A 21,416-nucleotide genomic window follows, 5' to 3' on the forward strand; every position below is an offset into this window, starting at 1 on the left:
ATCCTTGCTACAGGTAGCTGATGAACTTTCATTAATGAAACACTTCAGTCCTTATATCTGAGGGGGCCATGCAAGGACTCAAATTCAGCTTTGCACAGGTGTCTTCTCCCATGCTCCTGGGAGAAGACTGTGGGCATGAACTTCGTAGCTGCTGCTTTTTGCACAGCAAGCGACTACTTATATCAAAGCAAGGCCTGACCAAACTTATACCAGGCCAAAGAGGAACAGCTCATAGTCCTGTGAAACTCCTCCAGGCTTCAGTATTCAGTGTCAGTTCCTCTCTGACACTACATGGCAGAGCTGAGAACATAATGACTGAGTTGTCCCAACAAATGCCCCCAGCAGCAGGTAGAAGCTGGGCAGACTGCTGCCCCAATGCACACCCCTCCTCACCTTGAAGTGGTGCTCCACGTTGCTGTCTGTGTACTTTGGGGTGTGCAGGAAGATGAGCAGGTTCTGGCGCAGGTAGTAGGCCACGGCATGCAGCCAAGGCATGGCAGAGGGTGGAAGTGTGAACTGCAGGACCTCTGTGGGTGGTGTCCCAGGGGGCTGGATAAACTGTACAGAGAAGGTTTTAAAACTTAGCTGAGACCAGCAGGATGCCCTGGGGCTCTGATACCAATCCAAATTATGCCAGCTGGCTGCATGAAGAGAGAGTATGGGGGGCACAACTCAGATCCACAGACAGCACCCTGAGACAGACATGGGCAGATGTTCCAGGGGTAGTCACAGGGAGGCACTGCCATGCTGAAAATCCCATCAAAGGGCATCTCCCACCTAGCCTGGAACCCACACGGTTTATACCTCAGTGAACGCTAGCCTGAGAAAGCACTGGAGCAGGGAATGGAATGCAGCAAACTGCCCTGGGGCAGGAGAGGCTGAGACAGGTCAAAAAATGTTATGGTCTCCAAGATGAGCAGAGGAGATATCCAGTGAGGTACCTCCACATCAGCTGGGGTCAGCTTGCAGTTCCGCACCAGCATCACTGTGATGATATCCAGGGTGGCCTCATCCAGGCGTCTGCGCAGCACTTTCACCAGCTCATCTGTGATCTCAGGCCCTAAGAGGCAAGCAGAGATGCAGGCAGCTTTTCCACTCCGTTCAGTAAGTGGCCACAGCCACCCCTCCCTTGCCTGTTCAGGATGTACCACCCTCAGTCACTTCCCACAGGGAACATACCTTTCCCCATCATTAATTTCTTCAGGCATCTATTTCTATCTGTTCATGACCACAAAAGGTTGCTACTACAACAGGCAACTACAAATGTACACCTGCACAGGGAAAGCTGGCATAAGCCACCTGGTCTGCAGCAGTTTTCATGGTGGGCCATGGATCCTTTCCTTACATTCTCATCCACACAGAATGGAGATCCCCTCTGGGCTAAGGAAAAGCAGCTTGCTTGGGAGGGAGATACTTTCTGTACCCTTCTATCAAAGAGGGCATGCACTGGAGCTCTATTCCTCTGCTTTGCATCAGCACAGCCCATCTGCTCCCAGGTACTCTAACACTTACCTGCTGGAGCAACACCATGGACCATCAGCTGGATGTGCCTGTCTACCTGTCCCACAGGGCGAGTAGAGTCCACACTACGGCAGGAAGCTGTGTCCAGAGAGGAACGAGAACCCTGGAGAAGGAAAAACAGCCATATGGAAACAGTTTCCATATGAATTTGGGCTCCATCACTGTCTTGGGCTGTCAGCAAAGTCAGGCAGAACCCACTCACTGCTGAACTCATCCTACACAAAGTCCACGTTGCTGGAACTATTGAGTTTTCTTATCTCCAATGAGCAAGAGCACCAACATCCACTAACAGAGAGCAGCAGACTCACCATTAGATCCTCAGTGTAAATGGGCTCCTGGCTGCGGGTCAGTGCCAGAGAGCGAGACACTGGACTAAGGACACTCTCTGCTTCCCACACCTTCCCACTGTAGGTGGTTTCAGTCAGCCTGAATACAGGAGAAAGACATGTCAGCCTCCATTCCCCAGGACAACAGCATCAGAGCTCCACAGAAGATCCACATCTTTCTTGCTCCCTCCTATGCACTTTCTGGGGACTAGTCCTTACAATACTGTAGAAAAATGGCTCTCTGGTTCCTCCTAAAAAAAGTCATCCTTTTCCCTCCCATGTAAAGGTTTAGCGTGGGGAGAATCTGAGAGGTCTGGCTTGGAATTCCAATGATGAGATTCCAACTCATCAGAAATCAGATACTTGCTGCTTGCTTGGGTCACAGCAGTCCCTGAAGCTCGGCAGGCATTTTCTGCTGCAAGGACCTCTTGGTCTGGTGTAACACATGTAGCAGGGCAGGGTCAGGCCAACATGTCAAGTTGGCTTCTTACCGGAGGTAGAAAACAGATTTAGTGGCACGTTCCTGGTAGACAAACATATTCTTCCTGTTCACCACAGAGAAGGCGTTGAGCACCGAGCGAAGTGCCTGGATAGCTGTGGGCAATGTGGGATGTTAGCTACCCCCCACACCCTCCTCTGGCGTGACAATCCAGCCAGAAGCCAGACTCATGGCATGCAAAACGAGGGGAAACCTGGGCTGTACACACCTCGTGAGACCCCCATGTTGGGGCCCATCTTGAGGCGTGAGTGCACGTGGATGAGTGTGCTCCAGACAACATCACAAGCAAAGTGTCCTGGCATGAACTGCATGGTGGCAGCCAGGTAGTCCCGGGGCTGGTAGCTCTCCTCTACAGAGTAATCTGCAATGAACATAGGACACAGCTGAGGCCACAGTGTGGAGTCACCATCTTTCTAGTCACCCATGGGCATGTGGAGGCACTGCCGCTGAGGCATGGCCAAGGGCATATTCATACCATCTGTGGGCATGACACGCTGCCTGTATGAAGTATAGGGAGTTTCACTCTTCCAGATGTCCTCTTCACTTTCTGCCACTAGTAATGAGTTGCATATGTGGCTATCATGCAGGTCCTGCAGCAACAAGCGCTGCAAAGGATGAGAAAAGATTGGTTCCACTGCTTGCACAACCCACAGAAGACAGCATGGAGGAGGGCTTGGGGCCAGACCGAGTCCCTTTTCCTTTGACCCCCAAGCTGAGACTCTTCCAGCTGAGCTGGCTCCCCAGGCCTCCTCTAAGCTAGGCCCAGACCAGACAATGTCCAAAGGTCCCTTTTTATCCAAGCAACTCATGACTTGCAGCTCTGCCCCTGCCCTCTAGATTTGTTACCTGATTGACAACCCTGCAGATTTCACTGATCTTCTTCACCACCACCTGGTTGAGACTCTGGCACTCCCCTGGCTGCTCCTCTTCTGTCTCTGCTGATGCTGCCTTCTCCACACTCAGGCTGCTTTACAGGGAAGAGGAGAGAGGAGTCAGCAGAGCACCTGAACAGTGCCTGTCCCTCTGTGCCAGGAGCAGGAAAACAGTGGGGAAGGGTGGCTGCTTTCCCCTTATAGAAGACCAGTCTAGTCCTGCAGATCCCCACAACAGGAAGGAGATCCTCTCTGGAGATCAGGGAGTGGCAATAAGGTCCTCGTACAAAGAAACCATGGAAAGACAGTGGGATCCCCCTTACCGTGTGTGGTAATAGACCTCCACTCGGTCCTGATGGATTTTTATTATGAGCCAGAAATCTGGCATGAGGGGACACCTGGGCTCCTGGTCGCTCATTAATGCCTCCTCATACTCCGAGTCACTGCTTCCCCCATCATAACCTGCAATGTATCCTTGTTTCAGTTCCAGGCTGTCTGGCAAGCCAGCCTTCTCCCCTTGCACAGCAGGCTCTAGGAGAGCAGAGCCATTCACCAGCCCTGTCCTCAGTGCTCATCCCATCCCAGGCTCACAGTTCCCCATGCACCCAGCATCTCTTGTGACCCTCGTGTCCCCAGATGTAACTGCCAGCATCTGCCCACACACTGTCAGCCACCCCTGCCCTGGCAGACTCACCCAGGTGGTCGGAGTCCATGCTGCCCTGGCTTGACACGAGGCTCTGCACACGGCTGGGACGCTGCTTGCTTGAGCCTGCAAAGAGGAATTCAGTCATGGGAGGAGCACTTGCTAAGCTCCTTCACACAACCCACCTGCTGGAAAAATCTGACACCACAGGACAACCAGACACTGCTGGCCACGGGGAGGAAGTACTGGAGAATGGGGTTGTCGTAGCCATTACTGGAGTCACCAGGAACTTCATTTCATTAGTGATATCAGTGTGGCAGCACAGCCCTGGGTGCTGCTAAGCAATGAATTGTCAGTACCCTGGCAAGGAAGAGACCAACAGTGCAACACCACCAATTGTAGTCTTCATTAACTGGCAGAGGAGTACCAGTCATGATTTGTATGCTACAGCCAAAACGGGGCCCTTCCTTTCAAAGTTCTTGAGGCTGAGGTACATCCTGCCCCCATTCACAGTTCCTACCTTCCCTGCCCTGTGTCACAGAGTCAGCCAGGCTTGCTGCAGATGGTGTCACCAATGGCGATTTCTCGCTGTTGCCTTTTTCAGAGGAAGAGGATGGCAGTGACTGTATGGTTGTTTCAAGAGCTGCCTCCTCCAGGGAGTCTGGTGCTCTGCTCTGCTCAAGGCTCAGTGCTTCTCCTGGGACCTGTACACAAGGCAAGACTGCAAAAATTACCAGAAAAAAATGTACTGGAAAAAGTCCAGTCATACTCCTGCATCCTTTTACCTTCTGTCACCAGTGCCCCACACCTTCCCACCAACAGATCTCAGTATCCCTCACCTCATCCTGTGCATGGCTGCCTCCATGTATGGGGTTTCCTGTGTCTAGCACAGTGCGTGTCTCACTCTCTGGCCACCCCCAGAGACCTTGGGCTTCTTCTGGGAGGACACAGTTTGTATGGTGTAGCTCAGAGCCCTCTGCCTCTGCTTCGCTGCTCTCCTCCTGGCCTGCCTGGCCCAGGGCTGTCCTGGTGCCTTCTCCATCTGACTGCTGCAAGCATGGTGTCCCCGAAGGGTTTGGAGCTGCATGCCTGGAATGCAGGCGGCTGATGGAGATGTAGTGGTAGTCACTGCCTTCTGCATTGAGCACATAGCCTGGCAGAGCCATTCTTCTGAACTCCTGCAACACAGGGAAGAATCAGCATCCCACTAGCTAAGCGAGTGATACTGCCTCAGGGCTTTCTCATTACCTCTTTGAACTTCTCCAAGGAGAGCTCAGGTCCAAAGACAAACTGGAGCAGCACCACCTCACTGTGGCAGCTGGGCCGCCCTTTGGAGTTATAGATATGTGTGGCCACTCGGTGCAGGATGGAGGTGCTGATGACCTGTGAGTGGCGCAGTGCAGACACAATCTCATCATCCAGGAGCCAGCGAATCTGAGCAGAGCAAGGACACAGAACAAAATCTAGGTGACCAGCATTCTCACAGCTACTCCCTTTCTGATCCAAGTCCCAGTAAGATCAGGACAGCTTCTCTCATCCCCTACATCCCCTCATGATCTTCTGCATGTATCTAAAAAAAAGTCTTTGATTAGAGGTCTGTCTGTCCAACCCCATCTGTAGGAAAAATTTTGTCAGGGTAATTCTACATTTTTGGGGGGCACAAGATCAACCTCTGTTGTTTCAGATGACAGAGGTTGCAGCTTGGAGCAGGCTAGAAGTGCGGAACAGCACTTGTGCCCTGTGGCCACCTTGCACCAGTTGGAGATAAGAAGTAGGCAAGGGTGGCTCACCTCATTCATAGTGGCTTCAATAGCCTGCCTGTGTACTCCAGGGAGGTTTGAAAGTGCAGGGTGTCTAGGAGAGAGGAGAAGGAGAATCAACTGGTCATTCTCATTCATGCAGTCACCACAGTGAAGTTCCCAGGCAGCAAAAGGAACCCACAAAGGGCTTGCTAGATCTGCAGTGTAGCATACCTCTCATCTCCTGTGGATGGCAACCGTTCCAAGTTGTGCATGATATCCTCATCTGAGCGGAAAGAGGATGGCTGCCCTGGAGAGCGTGTGAAGGACACACTGCTCTCTGAGGTGCATCTGCCACAGGAGAGAGAAAGATGAGCATCAGCTGTTGAGCCAGAGAGGAAAAAGGAATCTCTAAAGAAGGTGAGCCCATCCTGGAAAAATGTTAGTTTTCTTAAGGGCTGTTGGAGGGTCAGTGAGAAGAAGAATCCCAAGCCTCTGCACATGGACAGGACCTGAGACTGTCTGGCTAGATAGGGCATGCAGAGAGTGGGTATATGACTGGGCCTCTTTCCACCTACCTGTTGTGGAGAATGTCTGCATTGACAACCTCTATCTCCAGAGGCAACGTCAGCACAAAGATGTCCAGGGTCACGCAGAGGTCACCCAAGTCAATGCTGTTCAAACCCTGGCAGCTTTCCAGGCAGCCCAGAACTTCCCCTGAAGAGAGATGACAGAGAAAGACAATCAAGCAAAAGACAGTTCTGCTTATATGCATACACAGCCCGCAGGAAGTGGCTATCCCACACCACACACCAGGACTGGCTGAAGAAGGCCACCATCCTCCACAATCCTTCCATCCTTCCATGACTTCCCCCAGCAAGTGGGAGACCTGGTGAGAAAGCCCTTGTCTGATGCTCAGAGACCCTGAGCGCAGTGTCAGGGTCCATACAGGGAGGGCTGGTCCAGAGGGACTTGTGTAGGACACAGCATATTTGTTCCAGGGGCTTCTCACAGAGCAGGGACCTGAAAGAAGCCCAACCTATCTTTAACCCCACAGCAAGGCTTGCTCTTACCTAGACAAGTTGGCAGGGACTGCACAGGCATGGAGCTGTGTTGGCTACGCAGCTTCACTGAGCAAGTGAGGTGTACAAAAAGCGGGGGCATCTCCTGCTCCAGGAACTCCTGTTCATTGAGTGAGTCCCCTCCCAGCACACTGAAGGAATCATCATCCTGGTTCACTGTGTTGGAGTCTGAGAGGGAATCTGTATCTGGGAACTCGTGCTCCAGCTTCTCACGGTACTCCACTTCCAGCTCTGGATCACTCTCTGTGGCAATGCAGCATCCAGATACAGGTCCTGTTGACATAGATTCCCTGTTAGCAGAGCAGGCCCACATCCCCAGAGACCCTGCCAGACACAGTCATGCACTGAAAGGTATCATGACAGTGAGACTATAGACATTTTCTTCTCCAGGACAGAGCAAGAAAATTTTACCTTCCTCAGCTGCCAGTTCTGCCTCTGATCCCTCCATGTCCTCACTACCTTTCCTGTCTGCCTGATCCCGTGATGCCTCTTCCTGAGACAAAGAGAGGAAGGGCAAATACTAGAACCATGCCACAGAGTGAAGCAGGCTGCTGGTGAGCCCCCACGGGCTCAGTCTACCCATGGATCTGACAGCTTGAAATCCAGATCTGACACCAAACAAAGCTACTTCTCTCCACAAAGACCAAATGCCTGCCAGGACAGCATCATGCCTACCTCTTTCTTGGCTGATGGTGGACAGTAGAAGAAATAGTGAGGATTTGATGGCACCGGCTTGAAATGTAAGCTTCCAATTTCCAGGAATTTTTCCTAAAAGAGAAATCCCAAATGCTAAGCAGACATTCCACTCCACCCTCCTGCAGGAGCCAAGCAGAGCATCCATGTTCCTCACCTGGATAATTTTATGCAAGTCAGGGTGTGCCTGGCAGGGTTGTCCAATTTCCAGTAGTGAGAGGGGAAACTCTGAACAGCAGCTGGCAGCCATACTGCTCTTTGGCTCCTCTGTGGGGCTAGCAATGTTATGGGACTCCTGCTCACTGTAGTCCTCCATTTCCGCACTGACAGGATTGTGGACAGGTTGGACAAGCAAATCGAGAAACAGGAATAGCTGTATCTATTATCTATCCAGCAGGCATCACAGCTCCACCCCGACAGCCCCAAAAACCCTCCCACCACCTATTAACCCAGACGAGTGCTCAGTCTGTCTGGAGCCAGGCCAGAGGCAGTGTAACCCTGCTGATCCTGTGGCCAGGCACTCTACACCACACTACACACCTTCCCTGGGAAACAGAAACACGTGGATGAGTATAGGGACATCCCTGAAGCAATCCAGAGCACCTCCCAGTGAATACCATGCCAGCACCCCTAGGGTCCTGGCAACACAGGATGTGCAAAGCTCAGGCCCATGCCAAGAAGCTCCATGAAAGAATCTGTTCCTAAACTCAGAAAAAGCAATCTGAGGAGTGGAATGTCACTCAGTCTAAGAGGTATTCAAATTAGTAATAGATGGCAGATCTCGGTGCACTGTGTCAGTAGCTGTATATCCTTCAGTACTATTTATATAATCAACACTGTGGAAGGTGATTCATATTATCTTACAAACAAAAAAAGGTTCCCACATTTTTGTCTTGCAAAGTAGCACCTGAAGTAGTAGTCATCTGACTTCCCAAACACTGGGTGTTTTAAAAACCACAGCCTCATCTCGACAACTTACAGTACAAGAAGAAACAGAACTGGAGATTCCCAAAAAATGCTAGGGAATTCACAGAAAGGAGACAAGGATAGTCAAGGGCATACAGAGGATAAAGGACCTTAAGAAGGTGTTTCTTCAACAGACACTAAGGCCAGTAGAGTACTTTTTCTACTCCTTAGGTTTCCAGAGGCAATACAAACCTAAGAAATATCCTAAGGAATAGCAGGACAGAAATTTAACATCAAGCATATTCCAGTTCTGCCTTGATACTTCTCGTGATTTTTCCCCAGAGTTTTAATTAAAAACAAAAAAAAGAAAATTTATTCACTAAAAAAAGATAACAAGCCTGTTATTTTCACCAGTCAACAGTGAACTCAAATGCATCAAGCAGCAGGAGATGCATAATATCACTAGAAACAAGTCTGAGAGTTACTTGCAGACAAACTGCCCTCCAGCTTAGGGCAGATGGGACAGTAATGAGCTAAGACTACAAGAGAAAGTGAAAGGATGGATGTCACCAGAGATTATAAAAAAAGAGAAGGTCCTGGTGAACACCATTCCTGGTGGGTATACCACTGGAAATATCCTACATGTGTCTCCATTAGACCCTGTCCTACAACATTGCTTCTAGCAGGCAGAAGATGCTTGAAGGAAGATTTTTCCTGGCCCAATGTTAAGAACAGAAGCTAGACCAAGGTGGGCCCCTACCTTGATTCAGAGACCAAGATGCCCCGTTCCCTAGAGCTCTGCTCATCTTCTTGCTCCATGCTGCCCAGCTGGAAGCTGGCTGTCTTGGAGTTTGTATGGAAATGCTGGTGGCTCTCTCGGAATGAGCGGACATGGCTGCACACTGTCAGCAGGAAGTTGGTGATATCAATCTCTTGCAGCAGCTCCTCACAGTAGTCCATGGCTGTAAGCAGGTCCTGGGAGCTGATGCTGTGTGACTGCTGAAGGCTCTTGAACAGCCCTACAGACCAAGCACATTGCCTGAGTGCCTTGTCACAAGGATGCAAGGCCATGAGAGCTGGGCAATAGCCACACACAAGCTCTGACCAAGTCCCAGCACAGAATAGCATTCAGGGCAGGTGATAGGAGACAAGACTCAGTCAGAATACCCAGTGCTACATGTCAGCCTGGGCTTATTTCATGAGTGGCCTGGGGATCTGCCACCCAGAAGACAAGAGGAAAAAGTCAAAGAAGGGATCCCCCTCCAGAGCACTGCACAGGTCCAGGAACAGCCTATATAAGGCCTATAGGGAATATGTAGAGCTGTTTTTAAATCCCTCCAGGTGGGAGATCAGTCCCACAGCTCCTCCCTTAACTCAATATAAGATCACAAGAAAAACGAGACACTGCTTTCTTGAAAGAAGATCCAGGGTCTGGCCCCAACCCAACCCTGTCTCAGCTCTCATCACGTCGCTCCTCACCTTTCACGTAGCACTGGTGGGAATGCTCCTGCAGCAGCGTGCAGTAACTCACCAGCTCCTTGTGCTTGTGGTCTAGCCAAGCAGCAGCAGGAGGACGTTCCAGAGACTGGGACCTGGAAAAGAGAAGCTCAAGCCTTCAGCACCAGTGAAGCACATTTGAGGCTATAAACAGCTCTGGGACCAGTAAAGCAAAGCCCTAGAGCATGTGCAGGCTGTGGCTGCTATAGGGCCAAGCCAAGAGTATAAAGCAGGGCTAGAGCCAGCCTCTTGCTAAGGAAGCTTCTCTGTTTCCCATGTAGGAATCGAGTATGGTTGGTATTACCTGAAAAAGATGTCTCGGGGAGGACGGTGTGACCGTGGGCTGACAAGCTGCTCTCGTAACAGCTCCAAAGAGCAGCTGTAGATGTAAATGGGGCAGCGAAATCGGCGGCACTCCCCTAGCTCAGACTGGGAGTTCTGGCGACAGAAGGAGATGTGCACATCTCTCCGTGAGGGGGCACTCTGTTCTCCAGGGTCACGGCTCACTTCTGCAAAAGAAACAATTCTGAGATAAAGGTTTTCAATGGGCTCCTTCGTGGACCGAGAGGCCACAGCCCTCACAGCAGCACCCACGTGTAGGTATCAGTTTCACAAGCTTCTCACCACTCAAACCTCAGGGGCCTGCCTCCCCACCCAACCACTCAGCCCAGTGCTTTGGCCACACTGATCCCCCTCTTGGGCAGCCTTGCTGACAGCACCAGAGGCTGTGCAATCGAGTCCCAGATACCTCAAGACCTGTGCCCTAAGATAATGTGCTGCTGCTAGTGTCAGTCTGCATCATGACATAAGAGCCACTGACTTTCCAGTGTACCCCATACTGTATTCCTAGTAGCTTTTATATACCTGCAACCTCCTTGCCCACAGAGAGCCAGCCTTAGGGCATGGAACAGCTCACATCACACTCCCTCCCTGTGAACACCATGAAGAAAGCTGTCTGAGGCTTCACTATGCCCCCTTTGTCCTGACTGGCTGCTGACTGTCAAGTAGGAACAGACAGGCTGTTATTCCTTCTACCTTAATCTGCCCAACAGCATGTCCAGGAATAGCAAGGATATTGACACTAATACTTTAGCAAAGTGCTGTTCTGAGGGAGGTACCGTGGGCTGGTGTTATGCTGAGGGTAGGTAATGGCACTGCAGCATCCCCTTCTTCAGCCTCTGCCCTGATTTGCTCTGCACAGACAGGTCCCAGGGTATTCTCTCCAGACTGACTCCCATCTTTTGGAGGTTTGTCTAACCCACAAGCCACCAGCTTCTGTACATCTAGAAGAAAACGAAATAAAATCACCCTCCGTCCAGTGAGAACGTGGAGTTTAACTCCTCCATCTACATTCCCAAGATTGCAGATGTCCCTGCTGTCTCCATGAGTGAGAGCAACTCCAGTGTTACTGAGCCTTGCAGCCTTCACAAGCACCTCAGTGGAAGCCGGACAAGTGCCAATGCCAAGAAGTGGGGACTCTCCCAGACCACCCCATTAGCAGTCTCCTTACTCCATTCATTAACAACCCTACTGGGAAAACAGTCCAACGGTAGCAGCCAGCAAACAAACCAAAGCCACATCCCCTGCATGAAACACTGTGGACAGCACCATGTCCAAGAAGAGAAGAGCAAAAATATACAGCACTTTGCACTACTATATTCACGGTCATATGGTGCAAAAAGACTGGGTCTAGACTCTGCTGTTCAATTCTTGTTCTATCCTACAAGATCCAGTTCTGCTGTTTTCCTGAGGAATAACTAGGGACTTCTACCTCCTCTCACACCCCACAGCAGGTGCCTCACCTGAGAAAGTGGCTGGCAGGAAGGTCAGGAACACGTGCTGAGGATTGACCAGCTTGGCATAACATCGCCACTGTGGGGGACAGGGCCCTGTGGTGTCACTCAGGGTCACTTCATCTTCAGGCAGCTCTGTGTTGCCAAGACTCTGATGAAAGAGCAGAAGCTGGATAAGCTCATAGCATGTGGCAAAGGGCTGCCTTGAGGCAGACAGCAACAACACAGAGCAAGTTCTTCCATCCCCTGCACCATTCTAGAGCAGCCTGGCACCAAGAAACACAGTACACACAGACAGGAGACGCTCAGCCAGCTTTGCTGGGGCTAGTTCTGACCTCCAGACAGTGACTGCCTATGGTTTCTGAGGAATCTCTGCTGCCTTGCCTTCAGAGAGAGCTTGGAAGAAGGACAGCAGCATAGCAGTACCTGCAGAGTACTTGTGGAGCCAGTCATATCCCTGGTGCCATTGCTGCCTACAAGATGATAGGACGCAGACGCATCCTGCTGCTCCAGGGCCCCAGAGGCTTTCAGCATTTCTTCTGAAATGGAGCACAGAGAAAACAATCTGAGAAACACCTGCTGAAGAAGAGACTGAAAAGCAAAGTTCTTGAAACACCTCAGCTCCCAGTGCCACTGCTGCCACACTGCTGGCTCTCACCTCTGATCATGGGGAGTGTGAAGGGGGGCTGATGACCATCACGATCCCGTTGCAGAACCTGCTGCATGAAAGCCACATGATCAGCATCAGCCATAGGGATCTCCCGGTCACTGAGGTCATGCTGCAGGCAGCCATGGAATAGGTTTAGTAGCATTTCATTGGGCACAAACGAAGAGTCCTTGGTCACCTCCTCATTCTCTGCTCCAAAACAGAACCATGGAAGCTTCAGAGATAGCATATCCACAGCCACCACCTGCCCAAGCCCCCAGGAGACAACCCTTTGCAAAGTGGCATTTCCACACAGCGAGGAATTTCCTCCAGCACCTGCAAAAAGCTGGACTGGAAAGTTTTGAGGAATCCCTGGAGTTCCAGCCTCATCAGCTACCCTGCACTGACTCACCCTGCTATTTTAACTGTTCTGGAGATGTCTGGGACTAAAGACAAGAGACCACCAACACAAAGCAACAGTCTAGGTTTAATGTTTTCAAAAGTGACTCTTTCAAAAGAATAATCTAAAGGAAGACAGCAATACCTCCACAACCCTGTGGCTGCAGAAATGGGAACAGCAGCACCAGGCTATCGAAAGATGCATGGTAGTTCTCAAACACCTGCTTCCTGGGGAAATGAGCACACAGATGCTCATAGCCACGGAGGGAGGACAAGAGGAGGCAGGTGGTGAAGAGGTACCTACCTTTTGTCAGCATTAGGAAGAACATTTCAACCTGCTGGCATCTGGGCAACAGTTTCATGAGGTTGAACTGGAATGGGATCTCATGCACTCGAAAACCAGCCCCCATGTCTGGATCTGCAACAAGAACTGGGAATATAACACGTCTGTGGGCACCACTTAGCCCTGCCTCAAAGGCCATCTCTGCCTGCATATTGCCCGTCCTAAATGCAGTGTGGGCAGCACAAGTCACACTGCAGAGTAACACTGCCCCAGCTCCCTCTGTTCAGGAGGACAGATGGATACAAAGAATGAATGTGGGAAAATGTGGGAAAAGGCCAAAGCCTGCTGGAGGCTGCATCAGGTTGTGAGCTACTGACAGAGTGAGCTACTTACTGTAGAAGTCCCTTGGGCTTACTGCCACTTTCACAAAGGGAGGGGAGCCACCACAAGGCTTCACATAGCTTGGGAGCAAAAACTGAACATCAGTGTTGCAAGTAACAGTGGTGGAGAGGAACAACTATGCTAGGTGCCAGAGGCAGCCTGAATTACCAGGGTAGTCATGGACAAAGACCCTCCAGCTCTTGGAAGGTCTGCCATCTGGCAGGCTTCCCACTTCCCTGCAGGCATTTCCTGTCCTTTTCCTCAGGAAGAAGTCTCTGCCCTCCAGGCATTGAGCTTTCCTGGCCCTCCCCCCTTCCCAGGGACAGTGATATGATCCAATACGGTTGCCTCAGGTCCTGTACTCAGCCTCCGGGATGATTCTGGCTCCCCCAAATGCACCTTGTATAAGCTGTGTTATTCACCAGTGACAAGAAAGCAAAAATAGTGAGATTCTAGAACAGATTGCCTGACAGGGGTGAATCCCCCCCGCCCCCTGGAGTTTTCAATGAATGATGTTAATCATGTCAGCTCAGATACCGAGTCCTGTCCTGAAGGAAAAGGACAGACCAGACCTCCTAATGTTGCTTTCCCTTTGTTGGCTAACAGAACATTCACAGAGGGTCCAGAGATGAACAGGACCACCAGAAAGCAAGCATCCCACAAACTGGTCTGGAAACTGTGTCTTGTAACTGAGAACAGAGGATGTCTTCTTTCACATCATTTACAACTCCTGTACAACCATCTGCCCAGACATACCCTATCTATCACTGCATAGGTGAGCTCATCTTCCATCTGCTCCAGAAGATAGTCCCTCTCACAGAATTGCAGAATGGTTGACGTTGGAAAGGTCCTCTGCAGGTCATCTAGTCCAATTTCCCTACTCAAGCAGGGTGACCTAGTTCCCCTTCAGCCTTGGCAGAAAGCCTCAATGCTTTTTGGCCCTTCCAGGATGAAGCTATTCCTCTGGCAAATTAGTACAAGGTGCAACAAAGTGAACCCCAGACACCACAGTCTAGAAAGTTGCTATCAAAATACCTGCTCCAGCTTCCAGAAACTAAAGGGCCCTGAGACATTCAGAGCCTAGCTGCCTCTTTCTCCATTAAATGTGCTCACATACTGGACTCACCTTCAGCAGCTTTGGTGTCTGAAGGAGGGCAGACCCACTCCTTGTTCTGGCACAACTGGCTGATGTACTCGAATGTCAGCATGGTGGCAATGCACGCAAGGTCCCGGGGATAGAGCTGCAAGAAGCAGTCAAGGCTCAGCTGCATGCAGCACAATTATTACCCCCAAATGCACAATGTAAAAGCAAGGAGAGGAAACACCCATAATCCCATCCCCTGACCCATTCTCACTCATTGACTCATCCTTCTCTACCAGCCTTCTCTATGAATCCTTGAGCCTCTTTACAGCTTTTCCAGGAGGTGCATTGGCAGGACTGTCTGCAATCCCTGCTCTGGTCCAGTTTGCTTCTTTACAGCAGAATGCCTCTTGAAAAAGTAATTTGTATTTCCCCACCTATCTCAGAGCACCATTACATCCACTGCCTTGCATTCCAGAAGCGTTTTCTGTCCAGGAGCACAGTTCCTGTTTTAGAAATCTTGGACTCTTTTTTAAACAGGATTCCTATCTTTTTATGCTTTGCAGTAACTCACCTGCAGTGTTGCAGTGCACTTGCAATAAACTCTTCCTCCCCAAGTAGCCTATGCCCTTACCCTTTCCAGGACTCACCGCTTTAGGTATTTTCTGGTAGGGCAAGCCATGGAGGTGCTTCCAGTTCTCAGCAGTACTGTGGACATGGCCACTCTGTGGCTCTACCCAACATTCAGTAACCAGGTTCAGTTCTGTGTCCACCTCAATGGCTTCTACTTCTGTATCATTGTCATCATCTGTAGAAAAGCTGGAGAGAAAAAACAAGGCAAGTCTTGTGAGATGGCACAGAGCCAGTAACCCACTGCAGCTCCTCTCAGAGCTGTGAGAGCAGCCACAGAAACCCAAGGCTTGCAGGCAAAGCCCCAGCTAGGCAGGTCTGGAGCTGTGACTCCACTGTCAGCCCTCTGTGGGAGCAGGGCAACAGTCTCACCTGTCCTTGGTGGAGGTGGAGTGAGGTGGGAAGAGGATGTATTGGACAACACAGGTGTGCTTCTCCTTGCCACTGCTGCTCTCACTTGAGCCATCAATCTGGAGAGGAGATACTGTATGAGCCTGGCCAGCAGCAACAGTCCACACCTACTCAGTGCCCCCCTACACAATATAGCCCCATCACCCAGCTCTGCTGGAAGTGTAAGCCTAGCCCAGCCCCAAGAACTCTTCCAGGACAGCATGTCCCTACAGCAAAGCAGCTCTCTAACTGCAGATGAAGAGAGGAAAATGCCCAGCCCACAAACTGCTTTACTTCAGGGTCTTCCTTCACATGTCAAGGGTGCTAGAAGCAGATGGGAGATCCCACCACATGAAGGTGAATCTACCTCAGAAGAAGTAATGAAGGATTGTGTCCCCACTGCAGCACCCAGGCTTACCTGTATGGGCAGCTCCAGCACCATGTTGATAATGCCATCCCCACTGGATGCAAAGTGGAAACCCTCTGACAGACGAACCCTGGCAACAGAGAGGCAGGATGACATGGAGGACTTCTCTATCCCTACTGCAAGCCTTAAATAAAAGAATGACTGTATCCTTCACCCCATAACACCTTCCCTCCCAAGACAGGGAGCTATACACAGATAATGTGGAGATGTGACACTTTGCACAGTACAACCTGTGTGAAGATCAGCATAACCACAGGCAAAGTTTAACACCTCTTGCCCTTTTGTATGTGTTCCAAGACCCCCATTTTCCTCAATTGCAGCTGCAGAACTGGCTAAAGCACTGGCACAAAAAGCTCTAGAAGTTGTGTAGAGGAACTAAACCCACTGTACAGCATCCTCAACTGTTAAAATATAATAAGGCCTCAGATACACCCTGCCTTCTCTGCACCCCAGGACTAGATGGAAAAAGCATCTCTCATTCAGATGTGCAGCTTACTCTGTGAGTGTGGAAAGTAGCTGGGCTACAGCAGTGATGGGCACAGCTGGTGCCAGCCCTGACTGGACACTCCAGATCCATCGTTGATGATAGAAGTATCGGGACAGTGAGGCCAGTGTGGAAGAGGCAGTACGATTGGCCACCATAGTCAGTGGGCCAGACACTGGCGGATGCTCCAGGTTGAGAATGAAGGGGGCTCGGTAGTCAGAAGGCAGCTTCTCATACCTAGGAGAGGGCACAAGTGTAGCTCACTGAGGTGGAAAGAATGCTCTGCTTGGGGCCAGAGCTGTCTGAATTCACAGCTTTCTTGATGGTCCCAGGACAGAGCCCTCCAGCAGCAGAACATGGTGAGCCCAACACAGGATCCTGCTCAGACAGCAGTACCTAAATTTACTTCTGCATCAAATTAGTTAGAAGTAACAAATCTGCCTGTCTAAGCCCCACCATGCTGTAAAGTCACAGCCCTCCCAGACCACACCTCCCATTCCCAGCCATGCAACCCAAGCCCAGCTCAACAAGAACCAGCTTCACAGCACTCTCATCCTGCAACTGCAGCACCATCCACAGACTCTCCTCCCTAACACTTCCCATGGCAAGGAAGCTATGTTGATGGCCTGGATCTCCACCACTACCTGATAAGTAGCTTCTCCAATGGTTTGTGAAGTACAACGAGGCAGGGTCTGTCTGAGAGGGCTGACTGGGCCCCAGCCACAGGAGGAGACTTGGAGGGAGAACTACTGCCAAACATTTTCCTCTTTGCTTTTGGGGTTGCCTCCTTGCTCTGGACCCTGTGAGGAAAGCGCAGCTGCAAGATTCGGTCCCGTAACTCCTCCACTATCTGTCATGGCAAAACCAAAAGGTAAACGTGACCAACTTTGTTTGGAGATAGAAGCTGCTCAAAATAAACTTCTGGAATGAAAGCATACAGAGATGATCAGGAGTTAAAGGTCATTTTACTTTTGAGGCCCTAGCCTTGAAGATCAAGATGATACAAAGCTCTCAGGCCCACATTTTAACAAGTACAAACATTTTTAAAAGCAAAAGAGAGGTCAAAAATAAGCCAAAGACAATTTCAAGGCTGAAGAAATCGCCTTCCATAATTCTGATGGAAAACAAATTAATTGCATGCCAGCTTCTCCACAGAAGCAGTCTGAGTACCCATCCTCCTTCCTCTCCTCCTGCTCTCCTCAACAGCCAAGTAAATGTAAACTAGCACATATAAGATAGGGACAGACTGTTCCTGCAGCTGATGTGTTTCCCCAGCTGATGTGTTCCCCCACCATCACGCTCATGCGTCAAACCTTTGGAGCTCAGATTATTTGGTTAGACTAATTTTTTTGCAAGATACTTCCAAAACAATTTCCTGATTACTCTTAGCAGCTCTGAATATGGTCTACCCACACCATCATCTGACCCCCACAATGCCCCAGCCTTTTCTTTGAAATTTCCATAGTTAGGCTTCATTTTATGATCTTTGTTCAACGCATTTTAAATTTCCATTATCACTGCAGGCAAACAGGAGAATGGTATCTCTCCATCTCCCTCCTCAACAATAATTATTTCAGCAACTTTCCTAATTATTTTGCCTTTTCCAAGGAAAAAAGTGTCCCCAAACCCATATATTAAGCAGAGCTCTTTTCTGCACTACAATGCCACTTAGGTCCCATTCATGGTTTCATACTGACAACACCGAATTGCTGATGGTGTTCAAGTTCACAAATCCAAGATTTTACAGTTTTCAATACTGGCCTCCAGCCACCATTGTTTGCTAAAGTGTCCACAAAGCACATAGGTTGAAAGGGCAGTGAAAACCAAATAGCTTTGTGCCACCTACAGATTTTCCCAGCTCACTGCCTGCCACCTATCTGCAGGTGGGTTCCCTACTCCCTGACCAGTAAAAACCACCAACAGCTTCTGCTTTGATGAGAACAGAGCACTTTTCCCATTTCCTTGCCTTGTTCCCCATGACAGTTTCTGTTTTACCATATACCATTGTTACTCCATTTCTACAATTGTGCCCTATATGGAGTCTCATCAAAAGCTTTCTGAAAGCCAGTCTGTACCAGGTGCTTTCCTTCCCTTAAATACTGGAAAATTTAAATGGCTCAATACAAAAAACCCTTCTCCTTAAGCAAGGTAGGGTAAATTCTACTGCTATCCCCTGCACTAGTGCACTGGGTAGCTAATCAGTCCTGTGGCAGGGAAAAAAATAAAAGAAAAAGGTTGCACAAGATACAATTTATGATCTATATACAGCTCCTGCTGCCATGATCTGGAGCTTGCCTAGAGCTGCAGGGTATGGTGCCTGTCTCACATCTTCTTCATGAGACAGGTACTCACTTATGCCTGCCAGAGGGAACTCCTTCATAAAACCTGTCACATGGCATTACCAGCCCATATTGTTGGCCCAGCAACCAGTGCCCAAAGCCTGGATCCCCTAAAGACATGAAAGAGCAGGTCTTCCAGAATGCTAAAGCATTTAGTGTTATCTGGGTTCATCATCTCAGAAAGTAATAGTCTTTCCCATGTTTGTCAGCTTCTCCTCACACTAACACTAAAGGTGAGACAAAAGATCAAGGTTTAATGATGAATCTCTTGTTTATAACAAAAGGTTCGCACCACTTAATAGCAGGACATCTTCCTTATACTTATTGTTTTACCTAGGAACACTTACACGTGACTCAGCCACTAGAGCTGGGGAGGTCCACACAGTAACCTCACCTTCTGCATCTGGCTAGGGCAGCCCATTTCTTTCCATATGCTGCTCATGCTCATGTTCACATTTTAACTCTAACTCCTCCTTGCCCAAATGATACAATATACATATGCAATTCATCACCTACTGAAGTAGATAGCCTGGGGAACATATAGTACAACCATCACAGAGGTCCTTACAGATGAGTCAGGCAAGTATGTGATGTTTCTGAGAGACAGTATTGATTGTACTTTGGTCACAAGGACAGACAAGATAACCTGACCCCCACAGCTGCATTAAGCAGTGGGAAAAATGTGTTCATGTGACCAGCTGTTTTATTGATCTTTAAGTCTTTGGGCTTACACCTTTCATAAACTTAAAACAGAATTTTTGTCCAAACTGTCCCTTTCTGTTATAGTAAATTCACACCCATCTAAGCCTTAGCATAGTGATTGGAGGATACACATCCACAGTGTTGCCTGTGTTTTACCCACCACTTCCACTTCTAGAATGTTGCACTGCTCCTACTTAGAAGGCAGCCAGCCAGTTCTCACCTTGTTCCTGGCCTGTGCAGGTGTGCCAATGGGGAACCCCAGCCGGAGAACCATGCAGGGAGCTTTGGAGATGATCCGCACCACATAAAACGAGGAAGGTGTGGGATCCTCAGAGCTAGGGAGGAGGGATTAAGACAGGGCTGAAATACCATGGATCTTTCTGATCTGTTGTATCAGACCAAGTGGAATCCTACTTTGTAGATCTCAACCACCCTGACAACTTGGCAGCAACACACGTAAGTTCTAGCATGCAGAAACCCCCCATCTGTCTTCTCTCTCCCTTCAGGATGTGCCTGGAAAGCAGTGGCAGCAGTTCAGAACACACATGGTTTCATACCCCCTTGCCCTGCTCTCATTCTCTCCTTTGGACATGTGCCGTTGGCCCATCATAGCAAACTGGCCTAACTGGATCTTTGGTCTGGCCTTATGCCCTATTTCCCCACACAGGACTGCTTCAGAGCCACTCACCCATGGATCAGTTTGACGTAGGAGTAGCCCTCCACCAGCACAAAGCTGCTCCAGTCCCTCAGCAGTGAGGTGAGTGCGGAGTGAGAGATGCGGCACTGGATGGTGCTGTAGCGGCCGTTGTTGCCCGGCGTGTGGAGGTGCTTGGGCACAGGCCTGCAAGGTGTGGTAGAACATTGTTCAGTTTCTATTCTTCCCCCAAAGCTCTAAGAGACTCTGCTACATCCATTCCAACTCATCCTCTGCTTGGTACATCAGCCTTATTCCTCCACAGCAGCCAATACCCAAGTACCTCCCCTACCTGTGTCTGCTGGTGAGAACCACCCCCCCCGAGTGCACAGGGATCCTGCTCTCCACCGTGTAGGGAGCACACCCTTCTATCCTTTCAGTATCCCTCTGTACAATATATGGCTATTATTCACATAAAGCAACTAGAACAGGCTCAGGAAATGCTTTTTGGGAAGATGTTTCTCCAGCCACAAACAAAAGGATGGAATAGCTCCAACTGGATGGTCCACACCCCCTGCAATCAGGAAATCCAAACCCAAGAGAGACCTCAGAAACAATTTATGCTTCTGAGAACAGCCCTTCTCTTGACAAAGATGATTTCCTAACACACAGATACTCTCAGAAAAATTACCCCTCACTATCCACCCAGTCCCACTAGTGAGTCCCTTCCCTTGGTTACAGGCTCCTGCAAGACAGCTGCAGCTCTGCAACTGGACTGAACTGGGTGCTCTGCTTTCCCAGTCTGGCCCACACTGTGTACATGAGCTCATCCCTGCCAGTTACATACGTGTCATGCTCCAGAAGGACAACTATCCGATGCATGTGCAGCCACCTCTGCCAGAAGTTAGCATCCATGGAAAGGATAGGCTTCCAGTAGGAGGCAAACTGGGAATGGCTTGAGTCAGACCCACTGTGCTGCAGGGATAGCACCTGCAAAAATAACAGGACAATATTCAGCAAGAAACCATCTGGTTCCATCCAGAGAGAGCAGGAATTTCTCTAGCAGCTGAGCTGTGTAGGCCTGGAAGGCTAGCTACACCCCAGACTTTCAGTAACTGCCTCTCAGCAGAATAACTCAGTGAGTTCACAATGAAACAGGCAGTAAAATGCAAGCGAAACTAAATTAAGTTCCTGAAATGTCAACTTAATTAGGAATTTAACTATTTGGCATCAAGTAAAGCAACCATGGAAAAGATGGCATATGTAATGTTGTGCTTTCTGATTGAGAGGGGGAGATATAGCTGGTGTCAGCAGAGCAATTAAAACACTAAGATAACTCATCTGAGAGCTCCCATGCAAATAAGGTACCAGCAATGGGTGGCACTCGATAACTACATGTTTTTATGGCAACACTGTGATGCCACCAACTACAGCAGCTCTGCTGACACA

General features: G+C 49.6%; 2 protein-coding genes across 6 annotated transcripts in view; one reads left to right on the plus strand and one right to left on the minus strand.

The window, feature by feature from the left end:
• HYI (hydroxypyruvate isomerase (putative)) overlaps window positions 1–21,416 on the plus strand; it is a 199,374-nt gene that overhangs the window by 24,024 nt on the left and 153,934 nt on the right. The window lies entirely within an intron of this gene.
• SZT2 (SZT2 subunit of KICSTOR complex) overlaps window positions 1–21,416 on the minus strand; it is a 56,786-nt gene that overhangs the window by 20,422 nt on the left and 14,948 nt on the right. For 3 of the 5 annotated variants that reach the window (XM_071750426.1, XM_071750427.1, XM_071750428.1), the window contains exons 12-48: window positions 20,815–20,957; window positions 20,022–20,174; window positions 19,554–19,668; window positions 16,937–17,142; window positions 16,305–16,529; window positions 15,800–15,878; window positions 15,364–15,461; window positions 15,012–15,180; window positions 14,407–14,521; window positions 12,921–13,034; window positions 12,230–12,427; window positions 11,998–12,110; window positions 11,581–11,722; window positions 10,897–11,061; window positions 10,083–10,287; window positions 9,761–9,873; window positions 9,042–9,300; window positions 7,533–7,698; window positions 7,358–7,450; window positions 7,094–7,175; window positions 6,674–6,955; window positions 6,179–6,317; window positions 5,835–5,951; window positions 5,652–5,715; window positions 5,110–5,295; window positions 4,701–5,039; window positions 4,382–4,565; window positions 3,913–3,987; window positions 3,542–3,680; window positions 3,193–3,313; window positions 2,822–2,951; window positions 2,555–2,707; window positions 2,339–2,441; window positions 1,830–1,947; window positions 1,513–1,624; window positions 942–1,060; window positions 394–558 (exon numbers count right to left, since the gene is read on the minus strand). In XM_071750426.1, coding sequence (XP_071606527.1) covers window positions 394–558; window positions 942–1,060; window positions 1,513–1,624; window positions 1,830–1,947; window positions 2,339–2,441; window positions 2,555–2,707; window positions 2,822–2,951; window positions 3,193–3,313; window positions 3,542–3,680; window positions 3,913–3,987; window positions 4,382–4,565; window positions 4,701–5,039; window positions 5,110–5,295; window positions 5,652–5,715; window positions 5,835–5,951; window positions 6,179–6,317; window positions 6,674–6,955; window positions 7,094–7,175; window positions 7,358–7,450; window positions 7,533–7,698; window positions 9,042–9,300; window positions 9,761–9,873; window positions 10,083–10,287; window positions 10,897–11,061; window positions 11,581–11,722; window positions 11,998–12,110; window positions 12,230–12,427; window positions 12,921–13,034; window positions 14,407–14,521; window positions 15,012–15,180; window positions 15,364–15,461; window positions 15,800–15,878; window positions 16,305–16,529; window positions 16,937–17,142; window positions 19,554–19,668; window positions 20,022–20,174; window positions 20,815–20,957 — 5,499 coding nt within the window. The remainder of the gene's footprint in view (window positions 1–393; window positions 559–941; window positions 1,061–1,512; window positions 1,625–1,829; window positions 1,948–2,338; window positions 2,442–2,554; window positions 2,708–2,821; window positions 2,952–3,192; window positions 3,314–3,541; window positions 3,681–3,912; window positions 3,988–4,381; window positions 4,566–4,700; window positions 5,040–5,109; window positions 5,296–5,651; window positions 5,716–5,834; window positions 5,952–6,178; window positions 6,318–6,673; window positions 6,956–7,093; window positions 7,176–7,357; window positions 7,451–7,532; window positions 7,699–9,041; window positions 9,301–9,760; window positions 9,874–10,082; window positions 10,288–10,896; window positions 11,062–11,580; window positions 11,723–11,997; window positions 12,111–12,229; window positions 12,428–12,920; window positions 13,035–14,406; window positions 14,522–15,011; window positions 15,181–15,363; window positions 15,462–15,799; window positions 15,879–16,304; window positions 16,530–16,936; window positions 17,143–19,553; window positions 19,669–20,021; window positions 20,175–20,814; window positions 20,958–21,416) is intronic. The other 2 variants (XM_071750429.1, XM_071750425.1) reach the window with 1 other exon arrangement.

Source organism: Heliangelus exortis, chromosome 8 (genome assembly GCF_036169615.1).
Source record: "Heliangelus exortis chromosome 8, bHelExo1.hap1, whole genome shotgun sequence".
NCBI classification, from domain to species: domain Eukaryota; kingdom Metazoa; phylum Chordata; class Aves; order Apodiformes; family Trochilidae; genus Heliangelus; species Heliangelus exortis.